We start from the raw sequence: 26,303 nt of genomic DNA on the forward strand, positions 1-26,303 counted from the left end.
TTATGGTATTTGTAGATGATGTCAAGCTGAAAGTATTTCACCTTTTCAGTGAAGCTACTTCACAGGGCATTCATTCCATGGGAGCAGTTTGCAGAAGATTGGGGGATAGGTGTGGGGATGAGACAGAGGTGAATCTTTAACCTTAGCCTCTTACATTCTGATCCTTAGTTCATTAGCAAGCATTCAATTAGCTCACAGACTGTAGCTAAAATCTGCTGCTATTTTTCTCTAGCAATGTGCAAAAGAGCAAACAGCTGAGGGATTGTATTTCTAATGTTCACTTGAGTGGAACTGGAAGGAGTTCACTGCCCTGCAGCTTGCCTGGTGTGTTTCATAACCAGGCTGCTGCTGGAACCTGGGGATCCAGACAAAGCTCTGCAGCTCCCAAATGACTCGCTGCCACCTGCAGTGCCACTGGACCTGTGCTCCCTGCACGTCAGAGGAGCCTCAGAAGGTTCAGAAGGCACTGACTGAGGTTCTCCTAACTTCACAAACCTCCCTCGAGCTGCAAACCTGGCCTGGTCATCTCTTCTGAGCAGGAGGTCACATAGGTTTTCCAGATATTTCACCAGCTAGGCTGGGAGTGAAGTCCAGTTTCAGCCAAGTTAAATCTTTGTGACGGAATGTTTCAGCCAGTTTTTATATTACCCAACTCCATGTTGAGCTAAATAAAAAGATATGGTGACCATAAACCTACATGAGGAGAACAAGCAGAGTTTATTACCCTAAAACAAGCTGAGCTGTATGGAATAGCCATCAGTCAGGGGGGTTTTCCAAGGTCAAAAACACTGCAAAGAAGAGAAGTTACCATGCCTTTATGGTCACCTGTCTCTGCAGCAGAGAGAGGCTCCGTGGTCAGGCCAAGCAGTTGGCACTGGCTGCCCTCCTTCATTTTATGAGATGTTTTATTACAACATCCAGCTCTGCAGCTGCTCTGGAAGGAGTGTGAGCAAACTTCCCTTCCCGAGGAGCAGCACTTACACACTGACACTCCTGCTGAGCTCAGCTGGAGCTGAAACCACTCTGGTTTGCCTGCAGCCTCATCTCTGCAGGCTCCTGCTGGGAGCACCCAAACCAGGAGGTTCTGTAAATGCCCAGTGGCCATTCCCCAAGGCACCATCTGTCAAAAACAAAGATTTTAACCCCAGCACCGACAGTGATGGGATTTCATCACTTTGGGATGACAACCAGCGTGGATTGCTGGCGGTGGGTTTGATCCCCGTGTGAGCCATTTGCTGAAGAGTTGGGCTGGATGATTCCTGTGCGTCCCTTCCCAGCCCAGAAGGTTCAGGGAGTCTGTGAAACATTAGCCCCAGTGTCGCTGTGCAAGTGGGATATGGCTGCAACAGAGCTGCTCCTTCCCGAAATGAGGATTTTCACAGCTTCCCTTGGCGTTGCCATGGGAGGGAGCAGAGAACAAGGGGAGAGCTCCAGAGTGCCAAGAGGAACCTTCTGCAACAGGGCTGGGGCTCGCCCAAAGCCCTGATGAGTTCTTCTGTCACTTCGTTAAGCTAATTGTCAGCATCATGCCTGAGAAAAACAATTTAAATTCAGCTCCTACAGAGCATTGACAGAGTTCATTGACCAAAAAAAGATCTTGCAAGGAAAAAAAAATAGACATTGGACAGCAGATTAAATTTGACTTGCTAGGGGGAAAAAAAAGTAAAAAATAAATAAATAATGCTCATAATTTCCTGTCAAAATAGCCCTCCCAGACCTGTGCTTGGTTTGTAAGAATTCATCTTTAATCTTTTTTACTCTCTTCTATAAATCCAATATGTACTTAATAAAAAATATGAAATATGTCCTGTGGTGCAGATCTAAAGGCTGGGATAGAGATTGTCTGGGTGAGGGAGTTTATCTTTTCTGTAAAACTGCAATTGATTTAGATTCTTGACAGCTATAAAAAATATAAATTTTCAACAAAGGCAAAAATAAAATCTCCCTCTCCAGCTGCCTCAGGGTTTTCCAATGCCAGAACAATTTAACCAGCCTTTACTGGAGGCACATCCTGCTGAGGAATTTCACCAATATCTCTGTCACTGGGAAAAGAAAATAAATCTGGAATTATTTTGGGGATGGAGAACCCCAAAAAATATGTCAGGGTACTCTCTGTGTATAAATGGCTCCACCTGGGTAGAAACCAAGCACCAGAGGAATCAGAGCTTGTATTGTATAGAGAGGGAGAGAAAGGAATCATGGGTTTATTGTTGAGCTGCATGCTGGTAGGTCTGTATATAATTAATTGGGAATGTGGAGAACTGGTGTGAGGAACAGTTCAGTGCTGTGAAAAGGAGGTGCAGATGCCATGTGTGGCACAGGAGAGAAGATGCTGCACTGAGGCAGATTTTATTTACTCTTGTAAATACTCATTATTTACTCTTTGTGTACATATTTAATTTTTCTGTTCTATTTTGTAGAATAGTTTTTATGTATTTGTACCTGCCCATGGGACTCCTCTCCACCCTGTGCACATTTTCACATGTGCCCCTGCTCAGAGGGAAGATCTTTTTTTCTCCTGATATTTTGTGCATGTGTCCCTTTGGGACATTCAGAGTGCTCCTTCAGCACTGACACAGCTTCAACTGAAGTGCTGCACGTTGTGTTTTGGACATTGTTCTTAGAGGAAAACCTGAGGTAATGGGGAAAATCAAAGCAGAACCACAGTCAGGGAGGTCTAGGAAAAGGGTTGAGCTCCAAGGAAAGGCTGAAGGAATTACAGTGATTCAGGCTGAAGGAAAAGAGCCTGAAGTGGGGATGATGACAGTCTCATAAAAGCTGATGAAAGGGGAGGAGAATCTTCTGCTCTTCATATCTGTGTGAGGAAGGACTTGAAGTCATGAACTTAAATTGCCAAAAAATCAATTCAGATTAGATGTGAGTTAAATCCTTGCAGCTGTAGGGATGCTGAGTGCTGACATTGATTGCTGGGGCAGTCATGTCATCAGGGGTTGAGAAGAGGCAACAGGCCAGAGTGTGTGAGGGATGGTATAGACATAATTGCTTTGAGAGTGGAATTTAGAGGACTTCTTAAGAACTTCATGGTCTCATTTTCCTCTAATTTCATGGTTTTTACAACCAAGTCTCCAGGCAGATGAGGATGAAGGGTCTATGGTGCATCAGAACCTGGTGATCTCATCTTCCCTGTGCTACAGGCTCTGATAAAGCTCCTGCTGCCAAAACCTTTTCTCTCCTCATTGTCACTAAATTATTAGAGTACCATGTCCAAGATTTATATTCCCACTATAACTTTTACAAAGCAGTCTCCTCAAATAGGCAGGACACAAAATGGATTTTAAATAAAGGGCTTGGAAAAGTTGATATCAACAAGCTAAATAATGAAAATATCAAGCATATTTTAAATACAAAGGTACATCTAACTGAGATAAAAATATAGTTCATATGATTATCAATGTACTGTAAATCCTCCCTAATTTGCCATTTGCTTCTTTGCACATCCCTTAATTCATGCAACAGAAAACACCATTAGTTTTCTTTGCAAAAACATTTAATAAACACATAGTTCTTTCAGGGTTATCACATTGCAGGATTTCATATTTTTTTGACACTTTAGACTTAATGCATATTCATTAGTGGACTGTGCAGTTCAGATCAAGCCAGGCTTGTCTGAGTACATGAACAGTGTGTTTCTGACAGTTGCTTCAAAGCTGTCTCCAGGACACCCTGAAATAACTGCTCCAGCCTTGGGTATGCACAATTTACTTTGCCCAGCTCTTAATTTGCAAGTATTGGTGGAGTCTTCTGCAATTCTCAGGGTATTTCAGAAGTTAATAGGCTTTTCTCACATCTTTACCCTGGGGAATATTATACACAGAGTGTTCCAGGTGTGTTTTGTTTGACTCTTGGTGTCAAATACATTGCTTACACCTTTCTGGGCAGAGTCACACTCTTCAAGCACATGAAATTATCTAAAACAGCATGGTAAGAAGTAATTTCATGCAGGATTTTCCTCTAAGCTAACAAAAACCCTACATTGAGTTTATTCAGTTGAAAGACTGATTGTTGCAGTGTTTTTGGTTTGGGATGTTGAGCTCTGTCGCACAGTTCCTCCTCCTTGGAGCCCCAGATTAAGTGCGAGATGAAACTTTGCTGGGCAGGATTTTCCTTTAAGCTAACAAAAACTTACACTGAGTTTATTCAGTTGAAAGAATGATTGTGGCAGTGTTTTTGGTTTGGGATGTTGAGCTCTGTCGCGCAGTTCCTTCTCCTTGGAGCCCCAGATTAAGGGTGAGATGAAACTTCATGGGCAGGAAATGTGTCTGGTTCTGCTACAGATGATCCAACAAAGGGCCAGAGGAGTTCCCCTTAGGAAGGTGTTCTTTCTCCTTTCTCCTGCTGTCCTGAGGAGCACAAGGCCAACCCAGAAGCTGTTCTCTTTGCCCTTGCAGGTGGCATCGTGCTGAATCCCTCCTTCTACGGAATCCCCGGCCACACACACACCATGATCCACGAGATTGGGCATAGCCTGGGGCTCTACCACGTCTTCAGGGGCATCTCTGAGATCCTGTCCTGCAGCGACCCGTGCATGGAGACAGAGCCCTCCTTCGAGACCGGGGACCTGTGCAGTGACACCAACCCTGCTCCCAAGCACAAGCTCTGTGGGGACCCTGGGCCTGGCAATGACACCTGTGGCTTCCACAGTTTCCTGAACACGCCCTTCAGTAACTTCATGAGCTATGCAGGTACTGGGATTTGCTTGGGCTTTTTGGGGAGGGGTCTGTGGGTGAGCAGGAACAAAGAATTGTGGTATTACCCCTTATCATAGAGACAGGTGACCCCCCAGCCAAGGAATAATGTGCTCTGACTCCATCATTCAGAAGGCTGAACAATTGCTTTATTAAGCTATACTATATTATACTAATATATATATTAGTATAATATACTAATATAGTATAGTATACTATAACTATACTAAAGAGATACTCAAGAAAACCCCGTGACTGTCTCAAGACAGCCACGCACAGCTTTGACCCAATTGGCCAATCAATCCAAACAACCATCACCTTTGGTAAACAATCTCCATAGCACATTCCACGGGCCAAACAACAGCAGCAGTAAATAGAGGTAAGAATTGTTTTCTCACTGCCTTCCCCAGAAAAAACCCTGAGAGAGAGAATTATGTCTCTCTCTGTTCAGAGGATGTGGATACCACAACCCCTGATTTCTCAGTCCATTTCTTTATGCTGATAAAGGTCTAGATCCTGGCTTGATGAGGGGTCAGACCCAATAGATCAGAAATCCCTTCTAGTTCTCCTTTTCTTTTATCTCAGTTTTCCCCAAATTCACAGGGCTTCATGTGAAGACCAGGCAGAAGGTTTGGGGGATGGAAGAAATGAGATAAGCATTAAGAAAACAGCTTCTAAAGGCTCTAAGCAAACCTGACACCCTATTTCTCCGAGATCTGGATGCCTGATCTATGAGGTCTTTGAAAAACTCAAATCCAGAGATTGTTTATACTCTCCCAAGGAGATATAGAATGTCATATGAGTATTGATACCATCAAGGCTGTCAGATAACCCTGTGACAAGTGGACAACTAATGAGTCACTGCCCGTGCCTCCAGGTGTCTGTTGAAATGCCACATTTAGGTTTGATTTGGAATCACATCCCAAAATGTGAATAGTGGGATTCTGCCTGGCCAAGGGCTACCAGTGTGCTGTGCTGGTTTGTGCTGGGAGTGCAGCAACAGAGGCTCCATATCAGTGTGGCAAAACCACCCGTCAAAGCAAAAGCTGATGTGTGTCCAGCTCTGCAGGCACAGCTTTGCTGCCCAGATGTGCATTCTCCTAACAGAGCATATCCCAAAGAGGGCGATTGCTCCAGACCCTGCCCATTGGGTGAGGCTGGAGTGGGGTCCTTGGTGCACCTCTGGAAGCTCAAGGGGAGCTGAGAGCTCCTCTGTTATTTCTCAGAAGGAGCAAGGGATACCTTGACTTGTATTTTCCCTTATTTTGAGCCGCAGGGTCTCTCTGTGGTGACAAGCTATGACAGTGAGCTGACAGAATCAACAACATTTTAAAGGCAACCAATATACTAACAGACACTGAAGGGCACCTTTATACTCCAGGCAAAAACACAGATTTCCCACTCAAAAGGTCACAGGAGTGCTTATTCTGTAATAAAACTGTAGAGAAGCAAAGTGTTTAATGTCATCTGGGGCATGGATTGAAATGATTTATAACCAAAATGCTTTTATGCCCTTTGTGGCACTAGCTAAAAGCAATGCTGAGTTTTCTCTCTATTTTTCTATTTGTTTAGAGGGTGCTTTCAGGGACAAACACACCGAGTGAGCTCCTCAGTGCTCAGTGCTGTGGTGCCTGTGGTCGGGCAGGGAGCCTGAGCACCAAGTCCAGCCCCATGGTAACATCCCTCAGATAAGACAGGGCCACTCCAGATGACAAAATCCTCCCACCAAGGCTGCTCATGTGCATGTGGTGAGGGGTGGAACGTGCCTGTTTCAAAACTCTGAGCTCTTATCTTCCAAAGAGAACTTGCCTTGCCAGCTGACTCGGGAGCTGAGGCAGAGGCAGACCACAGAGATACCCATCTGCTCCTGGGAGCTACATGTGTGCTGGTGTTCTGAGCTGAAACCTCTTCTTTTTCCTTGAAAAATTAAGTGAAGTGACGTGATAGATATCTCTAGAGCTCAAGCATGAATCTGTTTGCTTTTCTGTTGTTGCCAGTGGAGTAAAATATAGCAGGATATCAAATTGCTGTCAAAATACCTTTGAAACATGTAGGTTGAGGTCATGGAGTTCTAGGAATTGCCTTTCTTTCATTTCTGTTTTGCTGCTCGTGTACAGCTTGATCCTGTTGTATTTGTCTGTCCATTCCTGTCCCATCCATCTGTCCAGATACCCCCAGCCCTGAGCAAAGCACAGAGTTTAAATGATAATTTTTATTTTTCCTGGAATAACAAGTTACAATGGCCAAAAGATTAAGTAGTGTGAGAAATAGGACTTGTAAATTATTTTTACAAGTCCAAATAGCTGTGGTGTTCCCAAATAAAAGATAAGTTAGTCTTTTAGATGACATTTCATGAAATCATTGCAAATTTTTCCTCTGAATTCTGTTGTATCATCCCAGTGAAATATAGAATTTCTCTAATTATTGCTTTATCTGAGGATCTTGAACTTTTCTTGATATTGAGTGAAACACCTTTCTCCCTCACCTCTCCTCCCTTCCCCTCCCCCTGGAGACAGGCGGTGTTGGTGTTTGAGATTGAGAATGCAGGTCGTCTTTCTCCTGTGCCATTGTCCCACTGCTTTGTCCTATATATATTTTATTGTTCTTTTATGATGGCTATTAAGGGCCTTTGTCTCCTTCTGTGCTTCCGTGAAGAATATTTATGGCTTTTACAGCGTGCTCAGGGGTAGACCATCAATAATTATTTAGGAAATCCAGAGATGTCACATTAAAGCAGCTTTTTGCATACCCACAGGGATTTGTAGATATTATCAAGGGGGTGGTGTGTGTATTTCTGCTGTGCATGTTTGATCAGAGGAGTGTCACTGCTCAGTGGGATTGGGTGAGACACAGGACAACACGTGAGCTGGCGTGTCCCTACTGTGGGAGGGCTGGAGTCTGAGCAGGATCCTCACCAGAGCCATCTCCTTTTGCCTGCATCTCTGGGAAGATGTGGCCAGGTTTTAAATTAGCCAGCAAATACCCGTTTGTCTTTAGAAGAAATTCATATTTTCTTGTTCCTCTGGAGTACCAGAGGGCACAGACTTGCAAACATCAGAGCACCTCCTAACGCTGTCACACAATATTGAACTTACACGAGCAGCCTGGGGTGACCTGCATCTTCCCAGAGAAGTGCAGCACTTGACCTGTGCAGAACTGTCATTGTTGTTTGGATCCCAGCTGGGACCGAGCTCTGCTGGGCTGGGAACTCTGCAGGCACATGTGAAGAAACACTCTGTGTTTTCAAGAGCTTTTCATCTGATGGGAAGAGCACCAGAAAAAATGGTTGAAGTGCTTAGCATCGAGTTCCTCAGCATGGCTTTGCTGGGTGACTTTGCACAATATATTTATCCCCTCTGGGATCTGCACAATAGAGAAACAGCAATTTTCTGCTTCTCTGGGGCATTGTAGTTGTAAAGCTGTATGGTGTTCAGAGGGCACTGGATGTGTTCTTGTTGCCAAATCATGTTTGAGGAAAACAAGATGAAATGAGAAATGGGTATTTATGGGAAGTCATCCAGCATATTATTCCTCTATTTTGAATGAAAAAAGAAATAAGAAATATCAAGAAATGTTTGTGAAAAGTTCAGAAAGGGGTTAGAATCATAGTGGTAATGGGGGAGAATTTTATAGAACTAAAGTTATTTTCTGCACCAAAAACGTATGTTTTTGTCAATGTTTGAAATGATATTTTGAATTGATCTTTCAGAACATTTTTATTTCCTCATTAGAAAATTTAAGAACTTTAAAAGTTATGTATTTTTAAATTCTGTTGTGTTTTAATCTGAGAGATCTGACAGTCTGTTGCCCGTAGTTTGCATGACTCCCAGTCAGTCCTTTTTCCTTACACTACCATCCTTTACCCTTCCAGAGATATTATCTTAAATGTGAAATTCTTTACCCTTCCAGAGACATTATTTTAGATGTGAAATTATTTTAAACCCAGAGCTCCACTGGTGGCCCAGACGGCGCTGCACTGAAGCTTTCTGTTTCTTTCCCCCTCCGTGTCTCTGCCTCATTTAGAGATGATCTCTGGGTGCTTCAGGTGTATCCCAGGTCAGGGGGAGGGAACGTTTATTGATTTATTTCCTTCCTTTTTAACCATTGTTTCCTTTCACCTGCCTCCACAAGTGATGGCTGCGCTAATTCCTTCACAGACCATTAACTCTGGAGTGCTGTGGGATCCCAGCCCGGCCCTTCCAAGGAGCTGCCATTCACCAGGTTGTAATTCTTCCCCTTGCTCCTATGTGGCTGGCTGACGAGGCTTCTGTTTGAATTGCAGACGATGACTGCACCGACTCCTTCACGCCCAACCAGGTGGCCAGGATGCACTGCTACCTGGACCTGGTCTACCAGAGCTGGCAGCCCACCAAGAAACCGGCCCCCGTGGCAATTGCCCCCCAGATTGTGGCTCGCGCCTCCACTGCTGTCACCCTCGAGTGGTTTCCACCCATCGATGGGCACTTCTTTGAAAGGTGATCATGCTCTGCTCTGTACTTTCGTGCTTGAAAAATGGGAAGGGGATGAACCAGGAGTGTAGCTTGGTTGTGTGCTGTGCTCAGCCTGGCTTAAGGCTCCTTCCTAAATTGGTTCATACTGAGGAGGTTATTGATCTGTTGTCTGCTCTTCCTTTCTCAGCCTGTAGCACTCAGTTGAAGGCCATTGATTTGCCATGTAAAGGGCAAATCTTTCTCCATATGTTATGGGAGGAATTTTCAATCAAAGATTCTGGCCCTGTGGTTCCTGCTGTTGTTGCTGCTCACAAATACCTGTGGGCTTCAGCTGTGCCTGCACATTCCCCCTCCTCCCTTTGCAAGGACAAAGTGGATCTTGCTTTTACAACCCAGAGCTCATGGGCAAGGAGGTGGCTGGACTGGGGACAGGGACAAATGCTGCCTCCTCCCCTGAGCTGTAGATGTGAGATGGGAATTGAGCAAGGCAGAGTCAAAGTCCCAGCCCCCTGGATATGATGTGAATATTGCCCTGTAGGTCAGCATAGGGGTGTGTATTCCTGTCTGGCAGGCATGCAGCTATGTGATATCAATAATGGAAAATGGAGGGCTCTGGGCAGGAGCTGCTCCTCACTGCACACCACATTCAGAGCAATTCTGCCCCAGTATGACCTGAGTAACTGGGTAGTTCATCTAAATGCTCTTATGCAGCTCTTGGATGAGCTGCAGGAGCTATGGGAGTCCTGGCAGAGAACTTCCCAAATCAGTGACCTTCTCGCATTACCATTAACTCACATCCCCGTTTGCACTTCTTCTCCACCTCTTGCTTTGTTGTTTTATAGAGAGCAAACTTGGAGTGTCCTTCAGGACCGCAGCAGTTCAGAGCACAGGAGGCCAAATTTACAAGCGTATTAGCACCCAAAAAGCTGCCTCAGCACTGCTGCTTTGTGCTGGGAGAGCACCTTGAAACCACTGCCTCCATCAGGGATGAAACTCCTTCCAGCACTGCTAGGACACCGTGGCCATTTCAGTGGCCAGCCTCTGCTTTATCCCACTAGGCAGAGAGCTGTTATTTTCTGCTCAGATGAGATTTTCCACCCTTATTGCAGATTAATATGGGGAGGGAAATCAAATCCTGTTAGGAATTGATAAAGAGAGGTCTTGTGCTCTGAACAGTGTTTTCTTTAATTATGGTTTTGTAACCAAATCCTTTTATTCCCTACCTGCAAAAAGGTCTCATATAGTTCTGAAAATTAATTCAGAATTTTTCAGCCCATAATCATTTTTAGGTAAATTAAGTTTCTCCAATTTAATTTAGATTTCAGAAGATGCTTATTGTGCGTTAAATAAATGCCATCTGCCTCTAAAAAACACATTGATGCGGAGTTAATTGTTATGTAACCAAATATGACTTTATTACATATTTCTTATAACTCAATCAATATGTTCTTAATAACCTCTGGTTACTTGCTTCTTAAATAACACACAGTGGATAGCCTGTTAAATCTAAAATTTCATAACAGAGTTATCATATGTTAAATAAAGAGTGATTTTCCAGGAAAAAAAACTCCTTTGGGTTTTCAAATCTGTGTGCTCAGTATTACTGAAGAGATTTAAAGAGACAGCCTCAAATACTTTGAGTCCAATTCCTTGTTAAAATGAGATTCCCACTGCTAACAGATACAGCAATGTTGCCGTGACCATTTAAAAATGTCACTGAAACATATAAGTGATCCTGTCTAAAACATGCCCAGATTTTTGATCTGCTAATCAAAACAAGGATGATAGTGTTATTCTAGTGACTAATCCTGGAAAAGCCCACGTGCTGAGCTTCCAGAACCGCCGCGTCCAGCACTGCTCGGTCAGAGACTCATGCCTGTATCAATTTGTGAAATTGGGTCACTGTGCAAGACAAGTAGGAGGTAAAATTGGCCAAGTATAATCTTATCTGTGTGTGGGAATACTGTAAATCTTTGCAGATATTTTTACACAAAGTGCACACCATTGGCCCAAATTTTACTTGCCTCACTTGAATGAATAAACTCATTCACTTCAATGGGACTATTCATGTAAAAAACAGAAGACTGATACTCAGCTGCTGAGTGCCTTGGGCCTGGTTTCTAATGCACAGAGGCCCCTTCCTTGCTGTTTTGACAGTGTAAAAGGGCCTTCAAAGGATGAATGGCTCTGGCTACATTAGCGAGTGTTGTGGCCCAATAGAAGGAGATCTCCAGCGCAAAACAGTTGTTAATGAAGACCTGACGTCAGGGGGCTCCCACAGGAGCACATCAGGTGTGGTCCTGCAGCACACCTCCAATCTGGGTGAGAAAAAACTGGGCCCAGCCTCCCTGCTCCAGGACTGTTCCGAGTGCTGGAAGCAGGGAACAGGAGGAATTCCACTCCCAGAGCTCACTCCTGATCCCAATTACAATGCTGCTGTGGGCGTGCTCGGCGTAACTCAAGTTCCTTTTATGTCTCTTTTATTCTCCAGAGCTGTGCACAGGCAGTGACCTCTGCTTAATGAAAGTCAGGGAGGGAAAATTTAGCCTTCTGTTTAAAACCGTAGCGCTGGGCTGGCTGCAAATGTGGGAGGTCCTGACAGGTTGAAGGGAGATGGGGCATGGAATTAAAGACTGTGTGTCTGTTCCCTGCTTAGATGCAACTCTGTCATAGGTAAATTAGATGATTTCCTCATAAGGTCTTCAAATCACATGATTACTTACATGGATTTAGGGGCAGAGAGCAATATTAACTCCTAGTTCCTGTAAATTTGGGGGCAGCTATCCTGTGTTCTCACAATTTAACAAAACTAGACACAGGAGTTGTGCACAGAAGTAAAATCTTCCTGAGGGACCCTCTTCAGAGTGTTCCACTGATATTTGCTCTCTCACTCTAGAGAGTCACTTACCTGCATGTAAATTTGTCAAGATGTTTTGACCCTAAGCTCCAGCAGCTGGTTGGGCTCCCAGACATCCCTAATAATCAAATATATCAAGAACCAGCATTTCTTCTTGTAGCTCCTATCCGCAGGATTGGAATCTTTCCTGTTCTCCATCCTCCCTTTCAAAAAAGCATGAAAAAATGCCCACACAATAACATGTAATAATAAAATAACGATAAAGCAAAAGAAACAAGTGAAAACAAGGCAGAAAAAGAGAAGTCTCTTCATTTCCTGACTGCATCCATTGGATGTGTTCATCTGCTGTCTCCGAACATCCATTCATGCACCTCCTGTCTGAGATGCGTGGGCAGATGTGAACAGTTATTGTCATGGGGCTCTGCAGCAAATTTGGGCGGAAATCTTTGAATGCATCTTTCTCCAAGTTTTCATTGAGGTGACAGCATTAATTTCCATGAATCTGATTCTATCTCATTCTTAGCAAGCAAATATTTTGGTCACTGTGGTGTCCCAGAGATGGCTGGGCTTGATAATGACTCTGTTAAACCTTGCTGGAAAGTTTCAGTGCCTTTGAGGGGAGAGGACCAATCCTGAATTTCAAGTACAGCAGCTCAAATTTAGTCTGTAAGCAGGCACTCTTTACCCAAAGGAACGACAGATTTTTAGTGGTTTTGAGTTGCCTACTGAACTGGTGCTGGCCCTGAAGGAAATGGTCTGCTTTTCACTAGTAATCTTTAAATTTTGAACCCACTTCACTGAAATATTATGCTGTAGGAATGAATTCCTCCTGTGCTCTGAACTTCACAAGCTGGAATTTCCCCAGTACTTGGCTTATTAGAAAACAGAGAAATCTAGATTTTCCATTAGCCTGCACTTTGGGCAGTCATGTGCCACCGTGTATAAGGTGGCAGATATGGCCATCATTCCTAATAAATAGTGTTTTTTGAACGAATTTATGCTCATTTATTTTCTTGTTGTCTATGGCTTCATAAGGTATAAGGACCTGGCTTAGGTTTTCATAAGCCTGTAAATGCAGTTCCATAATTAAGTTTGACATTCATGGCTCTTTATAGGATTTGTGTGCAAGAGTCTGCAGACCAAAACTTTAACCCAAGAGTCATCCCCTGTGTAAGTCCTTTCAGCCAGTGGAGTTACATCAGGGTTGAGCTTGGCTCCCAAACTGGAAAAGTAAAAAGAGAAAGTTTGCTCATAGCCTTTCCCACATGATGCTCCTTGTGATTTCTCTCTTACCTCCAAGTCCTCACTGGTAAAAGGAAATGTTTGTCCATAAGCCTACAGTTTTTTTCCACCATGGCAGCCTGTGATGAAATAGTATAGCTGCTAATTTGAGTAAAAAGCAGTCCTAATTGTGGAAACTTGGCTTCCAGAGCCCTCTCCTCATCCAGGACCAAGTGCTAATGCAGGAGTCTCTTTGTAGAGAAACTGAAGGATTATTATTGCAGGGACTTCTATCCTGACTGGTCGTGGAAGAACAACTGCACAACAATAATTTTACATTTTGATTTATCAGAACCATTTATTCAGGTTTCTTGATTTTTTAAAAATTTTGGTTTTGCATGTATTATTCAGGCAAGCTGAGTCAGACACCTAAACCTCTGCTAAACAGGCAGCTGAGAAATGAAATAGGGAGGCAGTATCATGCCAGTGGTGCAGGTGGGTGAAGTGAGACACGAAGTGAAGTTACTCACAACTTGCCCACATTTTTTTATTACCAGTGTTACAGACCATGAAAGGAAGAGAGGGCCACCTTTGTCTCCCTCTTCTTTATTTGCCCCATTGCCACGTTGTATTTTTCAGGCGTTTTTAGCAGGTGCATCCTTTCCTGCACTGCACAATTCAGCCAGTTACTGTCTCTCTCAGGGTGGCTCAGCCACTGAGGATCCCAAATAACCTCTCTCTAAGGATCACAGTCCTCTCTTCACATCAGTGCTGAAATAAATCATGCAGTGGTGGTTATGATGGTTAAAATTTGCATAGCTGATTATAGTAGTTGATATAAATTATTTAATAATTGACTGGAGCCGTTCTTACTAGAGTAGCATAGCGAGTACACTGTGTTACACACAAAGTGTTTGCCTAAAACTTCTGTGCTTTCCGGTGCATTTGATCATTAGGATAATTAATTTTTAACTTTCCATTTCAGCAGAAAGTGTTCCTTAACACAGAACAATTAATTCTGAATAGTAAGCAGCTTACTGGGGTAAATAACCATGTACTTTGGGTCATACAGAGTTCCAGATTTGTGACCTCAAGGAACATAGGACTGAACTGTGTGAATTGCATCCTCAGCTGATAGAAATCACCTTAACCTTATGGAGGATATTAGGGTTACTCCAGTCTACATCTTAAACACTGATCTCGTGAATGTATTCGAAAAACTATTTGAACTGATGGAGAGTAGTTTTGGATTGGATGTTAGGAAGTAATTACTCCCTGTGGGAGCAGTGAGGCCCTGGCACAGGGTGCCCAGAGCAGCTGTGGCTGCCCCTGGATCCCTGGCAGTGCCCAAGGCCAGGCTGGACAGGGCTGGGAGCAGCCTGGGACAGTGGGAGGTGTCCCTGCCATGGCAGAGGGTGCAATGAGGTGAGCTTTAAGTGCTTTCCAACCCAAACCAGTTTGTGATTTGTGAACTGGTGTTTAACTGGATATCCCTGCTCAGCCAATCTTGCTGGTAGAACAATCCTAAAGATACTGCAAGTTCAAGCAATAAATAAATCCATGGTGAGAGCAGAAATAGATCTGAAAACTCCTGAGGCAATTTTCTCTGCTCTAACCCCTAAGCAACACGTGTTTTTTTTTGTCATGGTTTGGTCCAGGGGAAAAGAATATAGGTGAATATGATTTCCCAGGTTGCTGTCATTTTCTGTTGGATAGAGGGCTCAAAAAAGCGTTCTACAGTGGCTCTTGACTTAAATCTACAGAAGGTCAGCATCGGAAAACACTTTTGTCAGTGCCTTGAGAAAAGGGGGTTAAGTGGACCTGGATTCTAAGTCTTATTGCTTTTAATATAGTTGAATAAGCAGCTCATTCAGCTGTTACTAAGTTGGTGTGTTTTCCTGTTTTCCTGGCCTCCTAGAGAAGTGGGATCAGCGTGTGATCTGTGCGCAGAGGGAAGAGTCCTGGTGCAGTACGCCTTCAGCGCCTCTTCTCCCATGCCCTGCGATCCCTCGGGGCACTGGAGCCCACGGGAGGCTGAAGGTGAGTCACAGGGGTGGGAGCAGACACAAGGTGGGACAGAGGGTGGGACAGAGCAAAGAGGGAGCCACAAAGACAGGGGGAAAATCTGGGGGTGATTGGTTACACCTGCATGTAACGTGGACAGAGCTATGAGGCATAGGAACACTGTGCCCTAAAGGAATGCCACTGGCTCCAATACCTGTGTTTTGGCCCCTGAGCCCTGCCCCTGCCCATGAATTAAGTGAATTCCAGCAGCTGAACATGAATTTCACAAAGCAGCAGAGTGCCAAGAAATGCTGACCATTCACATCTGCCAGACGAATTCCTCAGGGGAGCTGTTTTCTCCCTCTACTCCAGCTCCAAAAGTGAGGAGTCATTTTTTATTTGGGCCTGATTTGTGCTGCCTTCACTTGTAGTGAATAGCAGCGGGCTGGAAAGAGGTTGCCCTTTGGGCCAGTGCCCTGCAGCAGGAATGCAGGTGACCACGTCAAGCCCTCTTGTTCAGGGTGTTTTGCAAGTCATTCTCTTGGAGCCTGTTGGAGGGGCAATGGTCTGCAGGGCTGCTTGAGCACTGCCATTAGATCTCCATCATTAACTCCTCCACACGTCCCTTCCGCAATGTCCCTGGGTGTGTGTGGTGGAGCATATTTAAGATTGTACCAGGCAAAGGTCAGCCATCCCAAATCACAGTTTGGAAAGAGCAGAGCATTATTTCAGCCTGTCCCTCACCAGCTTTTCCTTCCGGAGCAGCCACACTTCACCGTGAGCACGCAGGTGAGTCACTGAGCCCCAAGGACAATCCTGGATTTTGCAAACTCATTATACAAATACCTCCTTATGTCGAGGGTTTATTTGTCCTGCAGCTAAAGCACATGGGCGTTATTCTGCAAGGAATATTATTTGGGCTGGTGCACAGGAGCTCTCCCTTGTCCTAAGGTCAGGACACGTGCAACGAGCTGTGCCTCTGCTGCTTGTGGTCAGTGTCCTCTGCCCCACACACCTGTGTCCCAGGTGTGTTTCACTCCAACTCACCCCCTAAATTTAGAACGGGTTGCCCAGAGCAGCTGTGGCTTCCCCATTCCTGAAAGTGCCCAAGGTCAGGTTGGATGGAGCACCTTGGGATAGTGGAAGGTGTCCCTGCCCATGGCAGGGGTGGAGCTTTAGGGTCCCTTCCAAAGCAAACTATCCTATGATTTTAGGACATGCAAGGCTGCTGGGTACAGCTCAGAGCACACCTGGCCTGTGGGGGGAAGCTCCATCCTGGGAAGCAGCACTCTGAGTATGAGGGTGAGTGGATCACCCAATAAACAGCATTAGCAAAGTTTGGATCACTTGCAATAGTAGATCAGGGTAGAAGGTGGAATTTCCTCTTAGACAAGGATTACAAGACTTTGAAACCTGTTTTCATTTGGAACAAAACTTGAAACATTTGAAATTCTACATGAAGGAAAATAAAAAAAAAATATGTTTGAGGCCGGACCAAATGTTTTGTTTAGCTCGGATGAACTTTGGTTAAATTATCACATTTGAAAATATACACTTTTAGTATAGAATCTAGGGCAAAAGCAACTTTGAATATCAAAATGGAAAGTGTTTCAAGGTGCAAAAGTGAAAAGGTTTCTCACAAAAATGTCAAAACACAATGTTCCCATAGTGTTAAAAATTTCTTGCCATTTTCTCTTCCAGGATAAAATTTTGGCCAAATAAACCCAATTTTGCAAAGTGTTTTTATTTTGAAAGAACTGCGTATTCCATTGAAATATGCAGTTCCATCAAAATTTCTCCACCAAGCTTTGGCTTTATTCTAGATCTCACACGTCTTGCCAGAGGCATCATTCCTAGAGAAACTAAGCTACTCTAAGATTTATTACTCAGCAGCATTTTGCATTTAATTTCCTCTTCTTGCTGTGTGTGCCTGCATGTTCTTAACTGTGAAGGGTGCAGTCTGATCCTTATCTGTCTCATTTAGTTGCTCCTGTGCTACTTCTATGGAACAGAAGTTTGGTAATCATGTCCTCAGGATTAATGAGTTGTTGCCACTTTAGGATAGAAAATATACCCAGTGTATGGTGTTTGGTGCTCCATGATTTTCTGTCTCCATGATTTTCTGTCTCCACCACCCCACTCTTCTGCCTATTTGCACTTGAGTTACAAATAGCAGTTAGATCATTGTCTGGCTTCTTTAATTGTCTATCTGTGAGTACTCAAGCTTTAAATTCACTTTCTGCAGGGGTTCGTGGGTGTAAATCTCCACTGCTGGAATGTCCATGGAAAGCAAAGACAAAAGAGGCAAAAGCACGGCCAAAATGACCTTGTTTTAAAATCTGAGATGACACTCATGGAAAATGTTCTGTAGGACTCATCCAGCTTCTGAGCAGAAAACCACACACTCCCCACGTGTCTCTGGAGCATCTCTGCTTGGGTTTGATCTCATTTTCCTGAGGTCTCCTACCCCAGGCAGCTGCACCAGAAGTGGTCTGGGCTATGTGGGAGCTGTGCCCATTGCAAAACCTTGCTGTGGGCAGTGCCCTTCCTAATTCCCTTCTCATTCCTGAGCATGGTGGGATCCAACACTGAGGGCTGAAGCATCTCATGGTTCTTTCTCATCCCAGTTGTGGCCCCTGCACGTGGGGCTGCTTATTCCTTGGCAGGGGTTGTTGGAAGTCTCATGAGATCAGGCAGCTCTGATTTACTCTTTATCTTCACCGTAGAGCCAGAAGGCTCTAACCTACCTGGATTCTCACCAGCAGCACCAGATAGGTCAACAAACCTTACAGCACCTCCATAACTCTGTCAAATGGGGGTTTTATGTAAGAAAGGTGATTTTGGCTCAAGCCCAGTGGGTACCTTTTCTTGCTGTGCAATATATGCCTATATCAGTCAGTTCCTCCTGCCTGGCTCACTGCTGACTGAGAGAAGTGTGAGATTATTATAAAAATGTTGCTGCCTTGCACTGCTCTAGAGCTCAGCCTTTTCCTGGGTCTAATATTTCCCTCAAGAGCAATTCTTTCTGTATCGTAATTGTCCCAGCTGGACATTGGAGTCCCATTGGGTGGTTCCTCTATCTTGACCACCTAGGAAATGTGGTAGGTGAATTGCACTTGTAGGAGGGGTGAAATTCTGAGAGACTCCTGATGCCAGATGGACTCTGAGGCTCTGTCCTTGTGCTGGGGAATTCATCCCAGGGACTGCAACTAACTGTACAATGGGGGATTGACAGACCAGGCTGTAGGACAGCATTTCAGGGAAAGGCACCCTCCAAACCTGCCATCCCTGCTCTCCAACCAGGACATGGGGTTTGGCTCTGCCTCACAAACCTCACATTCCTGTTTTGTGTTAGGCAAGACGTGATGTTGCATGAGATGCTGTTCTGTGTCTGATCTGTCTCATAAGGCAAAGGATTTTCAAAATCCGAGTGCAGAGGGAAGAATAGCTTCTACACCCTTTCTTTCTACATACAAATATTTGTAATTTTCAGAGTATTTACCACTCTCTAGAAATCCAGTTATATGAAATAAGGTTTTTGTCCTTTTCCATAATTAAATAAATCTTTCTTACCCAGGTCTAGGTGTTGGATAATATTTAAAAGAGTCTCTTTATCTCAACTCCATTGAGGTTTTTATGAATGACTACAATCTGCCACCTGTTTTGGGGTAATGCTCTGTGTGCTAAGCTCCCTGGAGGCTGAGTCAAATTCATGCATCTCCAGGGATCACACACTGACCTAACAAAACGTGCAGGTTTGTTTGGAATTTAAGTCTTACTGAGCCTTGAACTGACAGAGGTGAATTTGCAGGATCCCAGGTGGGGACGCACTGGGCTCTGAGCCATTAGCTCCATTTTCCTTTCTGCAAGAGGGCAGTGGTAAAATTCACACATCTTTCCAAAGCCCTCTGAGATGCTGGAGTTAAAAAAGACCTTTGGGCTGCAGTCAGGAGTTTGCTGTGGGTCTGAGAAAGCCGTCAGAGGGCTCAGCCAAGCACACCCAGCTGGCAATGAGGGTGAGATAACGTGAGCTGAATGGGGTATTGCTGCTCACAGTGATTATCCACTCACACACTTGCCAGGGGGGAAACTCGAGCGTGTTAAATGGACCTCTGGCTCTCTTCAAAATGTATCGCTGCTGTGGTCCCTCCAGATGCTGGCCTTGGTGGCATTGCTGCTGCTCTGTGCCATGTGAGGAGGAGAGAGGGGCTCTGGGATATGGGAGGTGAGGGGGAGGCATGAAAAGTTGGGCATCTGCAGGACAATAACATTGAATCGCAGGAAGGCTGCCAGGAAATCTAGTCTGCATCTGGGTTCATTTGGTATGAACAGGAGAATTCCCTGAGCTGTTTATCCTTGACAAAAGAGACACATTTCTAACACTTCATTGAATCACAGACAATCAGAATAACCTTCACACGTTGCCCTTTTCTCTTTAAATTAGTAGTGATGTCCTGTTTGTCCATGTATGCCCAGTAGTTTATCTTGCTTTTTTCCTCAGTTGCAAACAACTGTGCTGTCCTTTTTTTCCCCTCTGCCTTCTGCATTTCTCTCCTCTCATTACCTTTCTTTATCTTCTTTTCTGTACTTTGCCTTCTCCCTGTCATGCTCGCCTCCCTTTTTGTGTGATTATTTGGGAAGGAAAAGGGAATTTATAGCTCTCACTGGATTCTGTTACCAACTGTTCCACCCGTCTGACCCCTCTGGATCTTGCAGTCCATGACTCCACGCCAAGTTGTAATGTTACCATAGTATTTGGGAACCCAGCAAGCATTGTGGCTTTCATTATTTTTTAGTACTACCTCCCATGTAGTTGAACACAGCCAATGGTGAGAAGAGTAAAAGCACAAGTGCCTGTTGTTCCATCACAATGAGAGCAAAGAGACAGCTCAGACCTGTGCTCCATGTGCCTCCAAAAAAGGGGCCTTGCACAACATGCTAGATCAACCTGTAAATGCCACAGGAGTTGCCCCTGAGCAGCACAACTGCTTCTTGGAACAAACAAAGGCTCTTTTCTTGTCTTTGTTAAAGGCAAAAATATTGTATTTTCGAAAGAGAGGCAAGGGAATAAGTAGGAGGTGAACTGGAGGCAAAGTGACTGTTTATCAGGTAAATTACTGAGTGGAAGAGGTAGAAAATAGCATTGTTTGGCACAGAGTAAAACACTAGAAATAGGAAATGCAGGCCCAGCTGCACTGGCACAGAGTGTGTTGTGTGGTGTCCAGTCCAGCTGGGCACTTAAACTGGGTTTGTGTCTCCCACCTGGCCAGGAGACACTGGTGTTCTGTTCCTCCTGCCCGTGCTGGCCCTGCCTGTTTTGGTGAAGTAAATAATTGGTTTCCTGGACAGATATGCTCTCCTGCCACCAGCCTGCCTTTAAACTGATGCCAATGAAAACTCATGTTCTCTAACTTCTACTTCTTCTGTGCCCTCTCTTTGATCCCTTCTTCCCTTCCAGGGCACCCTGACGTTGAGCAGCCCTGTAAATCCAGCGTCAGGACGTGGAGTCCCAATTCCGCCGTCAACCAACACACGGTGCCCCCAGCCTGCCCCGAGCCCCAGGGCTGCTACCTGCAGCTGGAATTCCGCTACCCCCTGACTCCAGAGTCCCTCACCATCTGGGTGACCTTCGTCTCCCCAGACTGGGACTCCAGTGGAGCAGTGAATGACATCAAGCTGCTCACCGTCAGCGGCAAGAACATTTCGCTGGGGCCGCAGAACGTCTTCTGTGACATCCCCCTGACCATAAAGCTGGATGTGGGGCAGGTGGGAGAGGAGGTGTATGGGATCCAGATCTACACCTTGGATGAGCACCTGGAGATCGACGCTGCCATGCTGAGCTCTGTCCCCCACAGCACCCTGTGCTCAGGCTGCAAACCCATCCAGTACAAAGTGGTCCGGGACCCCCCTTTCCAGTCTGGATCTCCAGTGGTCATCTCAAACCTCAGCAGGAGATTTGTTGACACGTAAGTAGCTGCTTTCCAGAGAGCTGGGTAGATCAAAGCGATGCCCTGTTCTTCTCATCTTTAGGAAGGATGTTGAGATGCTTGAGTGTGTCCAGAGGAGGCAACAAGGCTGGTGAGGGGCTTGGAACACAAACCCTGTGAGGAATGTCTGAGAGAGCTGGGGATGTTTAGCCTGGAGAAGAGGAGGCTTAGAGGTGACCTTATTGCTCTCTACACCTTCCTGAAGGGAGGTTGCAGACAGGTGGGGTTGGGCTCTCCCACCAGGCAGCACTGACAGAACCAGAGCACACAGTCTCCAGCTATGTCGGGGAAGGGATAGGTTGGACATTAGGAAAAAGTTTTTCACAAAAAAAATAATAAAGTACTGGAATGCTCTTCCCAGGGAGGTAGAATCATCATCACTGGATGTGTTTAATAAAAGACTGTATATGGCACTTGGTGCTATAGTCTGGTTGAGGTGTTAGGGCATAGGTTGGACTTGATGGTCTTAGAGGTCTCTTCCAACATCATGATTCTGTGTGATTCTGTGATCCTTCTAATGTCCAGCACTACAAGTGATGGTTAAGGTGTTGAACTAGACAGATGTGCCAAGAATTACCAAGACAGGATGTCCTCATAGTTTGTATCTGAAACCAGGATCATTAAACCCAAATGAGATAGCCTGAGATTTCATTGGTGGTCTTTGAGAAATTTCTGAGCTGGCTGTACAGAGATGTGTCATTCAGGTTTTCTTTAACTAGATATCACTAATTAAATGTTTAAGCTAACCTAGATGAGGACCTCTGGAATAACATGGTCAAAATTTCCTTGGCAATCTTTTGAAAGTAATATTTTGGTGGAGAAGGAGAGAGCAAGGCTTTCAGTGCTGGAGCATCAATTAACTGCTCAAGAAAGTGTGCAAAGAAATACATGTGCATGTTCATGTGTATAAACGTGTTTCACCCACTCCATTTTCTGCTTTCATGGGTCACTAAACATAGTTGTGTTGGTGTGAGATTGTTCTGAAATGGGAAACATGGCAAATGCACCAGTTTGTTGTAGAAGCTGTGTGTCATCCCAGATACAGTTACAGTCATCTAGTAAAAAGATGCATTACTGTTAAGGAAAGTTCAAAATATTTACTAATTTCAAGGAGATCCATGATCTACCCATAAGCATTTGCCAGAAAGAAAAACATCTTTTGCATAACATGATTCCCTGGAAATGATTCACTCATCTGTGGGAGCAACATGAAGCTCTTTTGAAAAATGAACACCAGATAAAAGGAAACCTGCTAAGAAAACTGCACTCTAATTTAGAAAAGATGATCTAATTAGTACAGCTAATATCAAGGAAGCATACATCATTATGGTCTTCTAAAGCATATTTAAATAGAATAAAAATGATTAATTAACAATTCAGTAATCACAAGCTACCATCCCTTTTCATAGCCCAATTATGCATCTCCGAAGAGGCAAATTGTCCCTACAGGTTTAAAAATTTAAGGTAACTAACAATAGTGACTCTAAAAACAAAACCCAGGACATCACTAAGATTGCTCATGTGCTGAAAGTTAAGCATGTGCTTAAGTGCTTTCTTGGGTTGTAGCCTTGTTCAAACAATTGCTGGCACTTAGCATGAGATGGATATTGGCATATTGGAAATGTGGAAAGTGGTGAATTTTCCCAAGATTTTGCTGTGAAAGCATCTTTGCCTGAAACCTAGCCCACTCTCATTGGAAAATGGGACTGGTTTGGTTTGAAATATTTGCATACCTTAGCACAAGTTCCCACAGAAACAGGTCCAGTTTTGACTTCTTAACACAATGTGAAAGAAAAAAGAGAAACCCAAAACATAACTTGCATTCTGAATTCTGTTTCTTTGTCTTTTATGATGATTTTGTGGGTAGCTTACAGCTAGCTCAAGTGGAGGAATGCTCTAAGAATTAAATCAGTAGCCAGGAATTAATGACAGTTTTCCTGAGAGTCATTGATTAAATCACATTGGCTAACAGCACTGTCCCTGTCTGTATGTCTCAGGTAGTGACACAGCCAGCTAAAAATCAGACAGAACATTTAATTTAGTCTTTCTGGGCTCCACCTGTGATCAGTGGACAGAAATGGGTGCCCCTGGAAGCTGGCACAACCAACCTGAGAACCAAATCCCCTCCAAACCCTCCAAGCTGTCTGGGCTCACTTCCTCTGTGTCTTACTGGGACTGGAGGGAAAATCCCACCAGTGAGCTCTGGGAAGTGAAGTTTCAGTCACTGGGTGAGGAGATATGCAGATTCTTAAGCACTCATAGATGGCTTTGAGACTGTTTTGGCTGAATGAGGGTGCCCAGAGCAGCTGTGGGTGCCCCTGGATCCCTGGCAGTGCCCAAGGCCAGGCTGGACAGGGCTGGGAGCACCTGGGACAGGGGGAGGTGTCCCTGCCCATGGCAGAGGGTTTGCAGCAAGATGATCTTTAAACCATTCTGTGATTTATGACTTCTGCATGTGTCTGAACTTTTGAGAAGTGAGATGAAATTTTTATCATATCATCCGGGCACAGCACTGATCTGTATCCCCTGGTGATGGGGAGATCCAGGGGCTGCTGCTGGACCATACCTTGAGACACGACAAACTCCCTGAAACTCTGCATGGGGTTGTGGTTTTCTGGTAGAGGCAAAAGCAATGTGAATTTCCCATTGGAACCCTGTGCAAAGACTAGCCAGAGTCTCTGCATTCCCTTAGCAGGAAGGCAAGGACAAGGGAATTCAGGGACAGTGGCACTGGGCCATGCTCCTGCTTATGAATGTGTGTAGAGGTAAATGCTGTCTCCCTCCCCTGTTACATCTGCCTGTTTACCTCATTCTGCACCACTGGAATTCAGCATATTTGTGCAGCCAGCCTTTGCAGCCCCTTTATCTCCCTGTGAGCCCCAGGCCAGTTGCCCCTCCTTGGTGCCCTTGCATGTTTTCCATATTAAATAAAACAACACCCCCACATGTTCTGTGGAAGGCTATTTTGAAGGCAGTCACATATCTTTACACTTGCCTCCTCTGACCTTGATCTTTACTTTCTCTTTTTCTCCCAAGGAAAATATTTCCTTGCACTGTTATCTGTAAGCAAGATCCTTTCCCCAGGTGTGGCGATGCTGAAAGAAAAATTAATTTCTTTTACCTTCTTCCTGTCAAAGAGAGGAAACTTCCTTTAAAGCTGAGAGGAGAGACAGCCTTTAATGGATAGCCCTTGCCTAGTCAGCAGTGGGTGCTCCAGAGAGGAGAGTAAATAACTACAACAGTGGAAACATTTTATTAAGAAATGCAAAATAATGCCAGACCTTCTGTTCTCAAGCGGAATTTTAATCTCAATTCTTGGCTCAAGTTGAGGCTTAAACATTAATTTCTGAGGGACAGGGCCTTATCCAGGACCTTATCCTTGGACCTTACAGAAACCAGGCAAGACACGCTCAATTCCACAGCGTGTGATCAGCCAGGATTGCTGGTATCTGGGATACAAAATGAGACTCAGAGCCTAGGAGAAGAGAAGAAACCTAAATAAATCAGTGGGGGGAAAGAAAGAGGTCAGGCCAGGTGCAGCAGAGAAGTGCTGAGTCTTCACACCACAGCAACTGATAAGGAAGGAGCCTCATCTGCAAGTCTCAAAGTCTCAGCTCACAATTTAATGCAATGTGTGGGTTGTGCACATGCTCAGAGGCTGTTCTCTGGAAATACTGAGTGACATGGTCACAATGGCAATTGAGGTAGTGGCTTTTCACCATTACACTCACATTGTTGTGTTGGAGAGTTTTTGAAGAGCTCAGTGATTTTTAATTTTTTTTTACCTTTTTTGATTTTTAATTTTTTTAAGAGCTCAGTGAGCAGGCAGTGCCCAGAGCTCTCTGGATGGTGTCATTCCCAGCCCGTGTTCCCCATGGCACTCCCAGTATCCCAGTTTGTGAGCAGTGAGGAGCAGGGTGCTCTTACCAGACCTACGTGCTCTCCTCTGGCAGACCAAGCCAAGACACACTGAGGTTGGTTTTGGAAAGTTGTCAGATTAACTGAAAAACTTTCAAAGAGTTGGAAATTTTCCCAAGTTTTCTTCCAAAAACTTTGTAAGAAGCCTCAAAGTGTGGTGGACAGCACTGGATCAGGTTGTCTTTGTGGTGTTAACCAGTAGGGTTTTTTCAAGACAAAGGCATTGACTGAAATAACCTGAGAAAGGATCTCAGCACGAAGCCCTGGTACAAGGTTTGGGTTTGCAGAATTGAGTTTCTCTGAGAGGCAAGTTTGCAGTCCTGTGATATGTTATTCTGAGCCATTCCTTCCAGAGCTTTGGTACCGAGCTGACACATTGAGATCCTGCATTCAGACTTCAAAAAAGAAACACTGAGAGAGAAGCTTGCATTTTCTTGTACAGGGAATAGGTTTTTCTTCTCCACTTTCTTCTCAATTTTGGCTATTTTGCACTGACATTCAATGGCTAAACCTTTTCTGTTGCTTGATAATAGTTGGAGGGGACTGATCATCATCTGCGTAAACAGCATCTCTTGTTCAAGTAAGTACAATATTTTAAAATATGCTGTTAGAATCAGGGCTTCCATTCAGTGCTGAACTTGTAAAATCCATGTCATTTCTTGGGTTTTAACTCTGTTTTAACACCTCAAGGTGGTGGACTAAGATCTCACTCTGGCTTCCTGGAGTGTTTGCAGAATGACAGAGAAATTGCCACCCTCAGGATGGCAGGGGGCTGGAGGGCTCCTGTGGCCCTTTGTGGGTCCTTAGTGTTCCATTGCTCATGAGTCCTCAGCAGTTCATGTGCTTTAGCCCTCTACTTCATCCAACACAATAAATTGTTTCCAAATTTGCCTTATTGATGCATATACCATTTGTTACTGGTTGGAAGGGGAATATAGTCAGTGAAATGAGAAAATTGAGACAAATGGAAAGTGACTTTTTAGTCTGAAGGCTCCTGCAAATATGAACAAGCAGAGAGGCTGAAGAATCATAATGAGCAAGACAAAGAATTTTCTTTTTCCATGGACAAAGCTATTTTGAGCTTTCCTAAGAAGCAAACACCTTTCTGTCCCAGGTTTCTCTTACCTCTGTAATTTCCTTACAGCCACTTATTGGCTGT

At 44.5% G+C, this 26,303-nt stretch overlaps 1 protein-coding gene across 1 annotated transcript in view; it reads left to right on the forward strand.

Moving 5' to 3' along the window:
- The window catches only part of PAPPA (pappalysin 1), a 181,112-nt gene that overhangs the window by 52,192 nt on the left and 102,617 nt on the right, over positions 1-26,303 (forward strand). The window contains exons 4-7 of the mRNA XM_063174550.1: positions 4,410-4,703; positions 8,989-9,181; positions 15,154-15,275; positions 20,698-21,205. Of these exons, the coding sequence (XP_063030620.1) occupies positions 4,410-4,703; positions 8,989-9,181; positions 15,154-15,275; positions 20,698-21,205 (1,117 nt within the window). The remainder of the gene's footprint in view (positions 1-4,409; positions 4,704-8,988; positions 9,182-15,153; positions 15,276-20,697; positions 21,206-26,303) is intronic.

Source organism: Melospiza melodia, chromosome 22 (assembly GCF_035770615.1).
Source record: "Melospiza melodia melodia isolate bMelMel2 chromosome 22, bMelMel2.pri, whole genome shotgun sequence".
Taxonomy (NCBI): Eukaryota; Metazoa; Chordata; class Aves; order Passeriformes; family Passerellidae; genus Melospiza; species Melospiza melodia.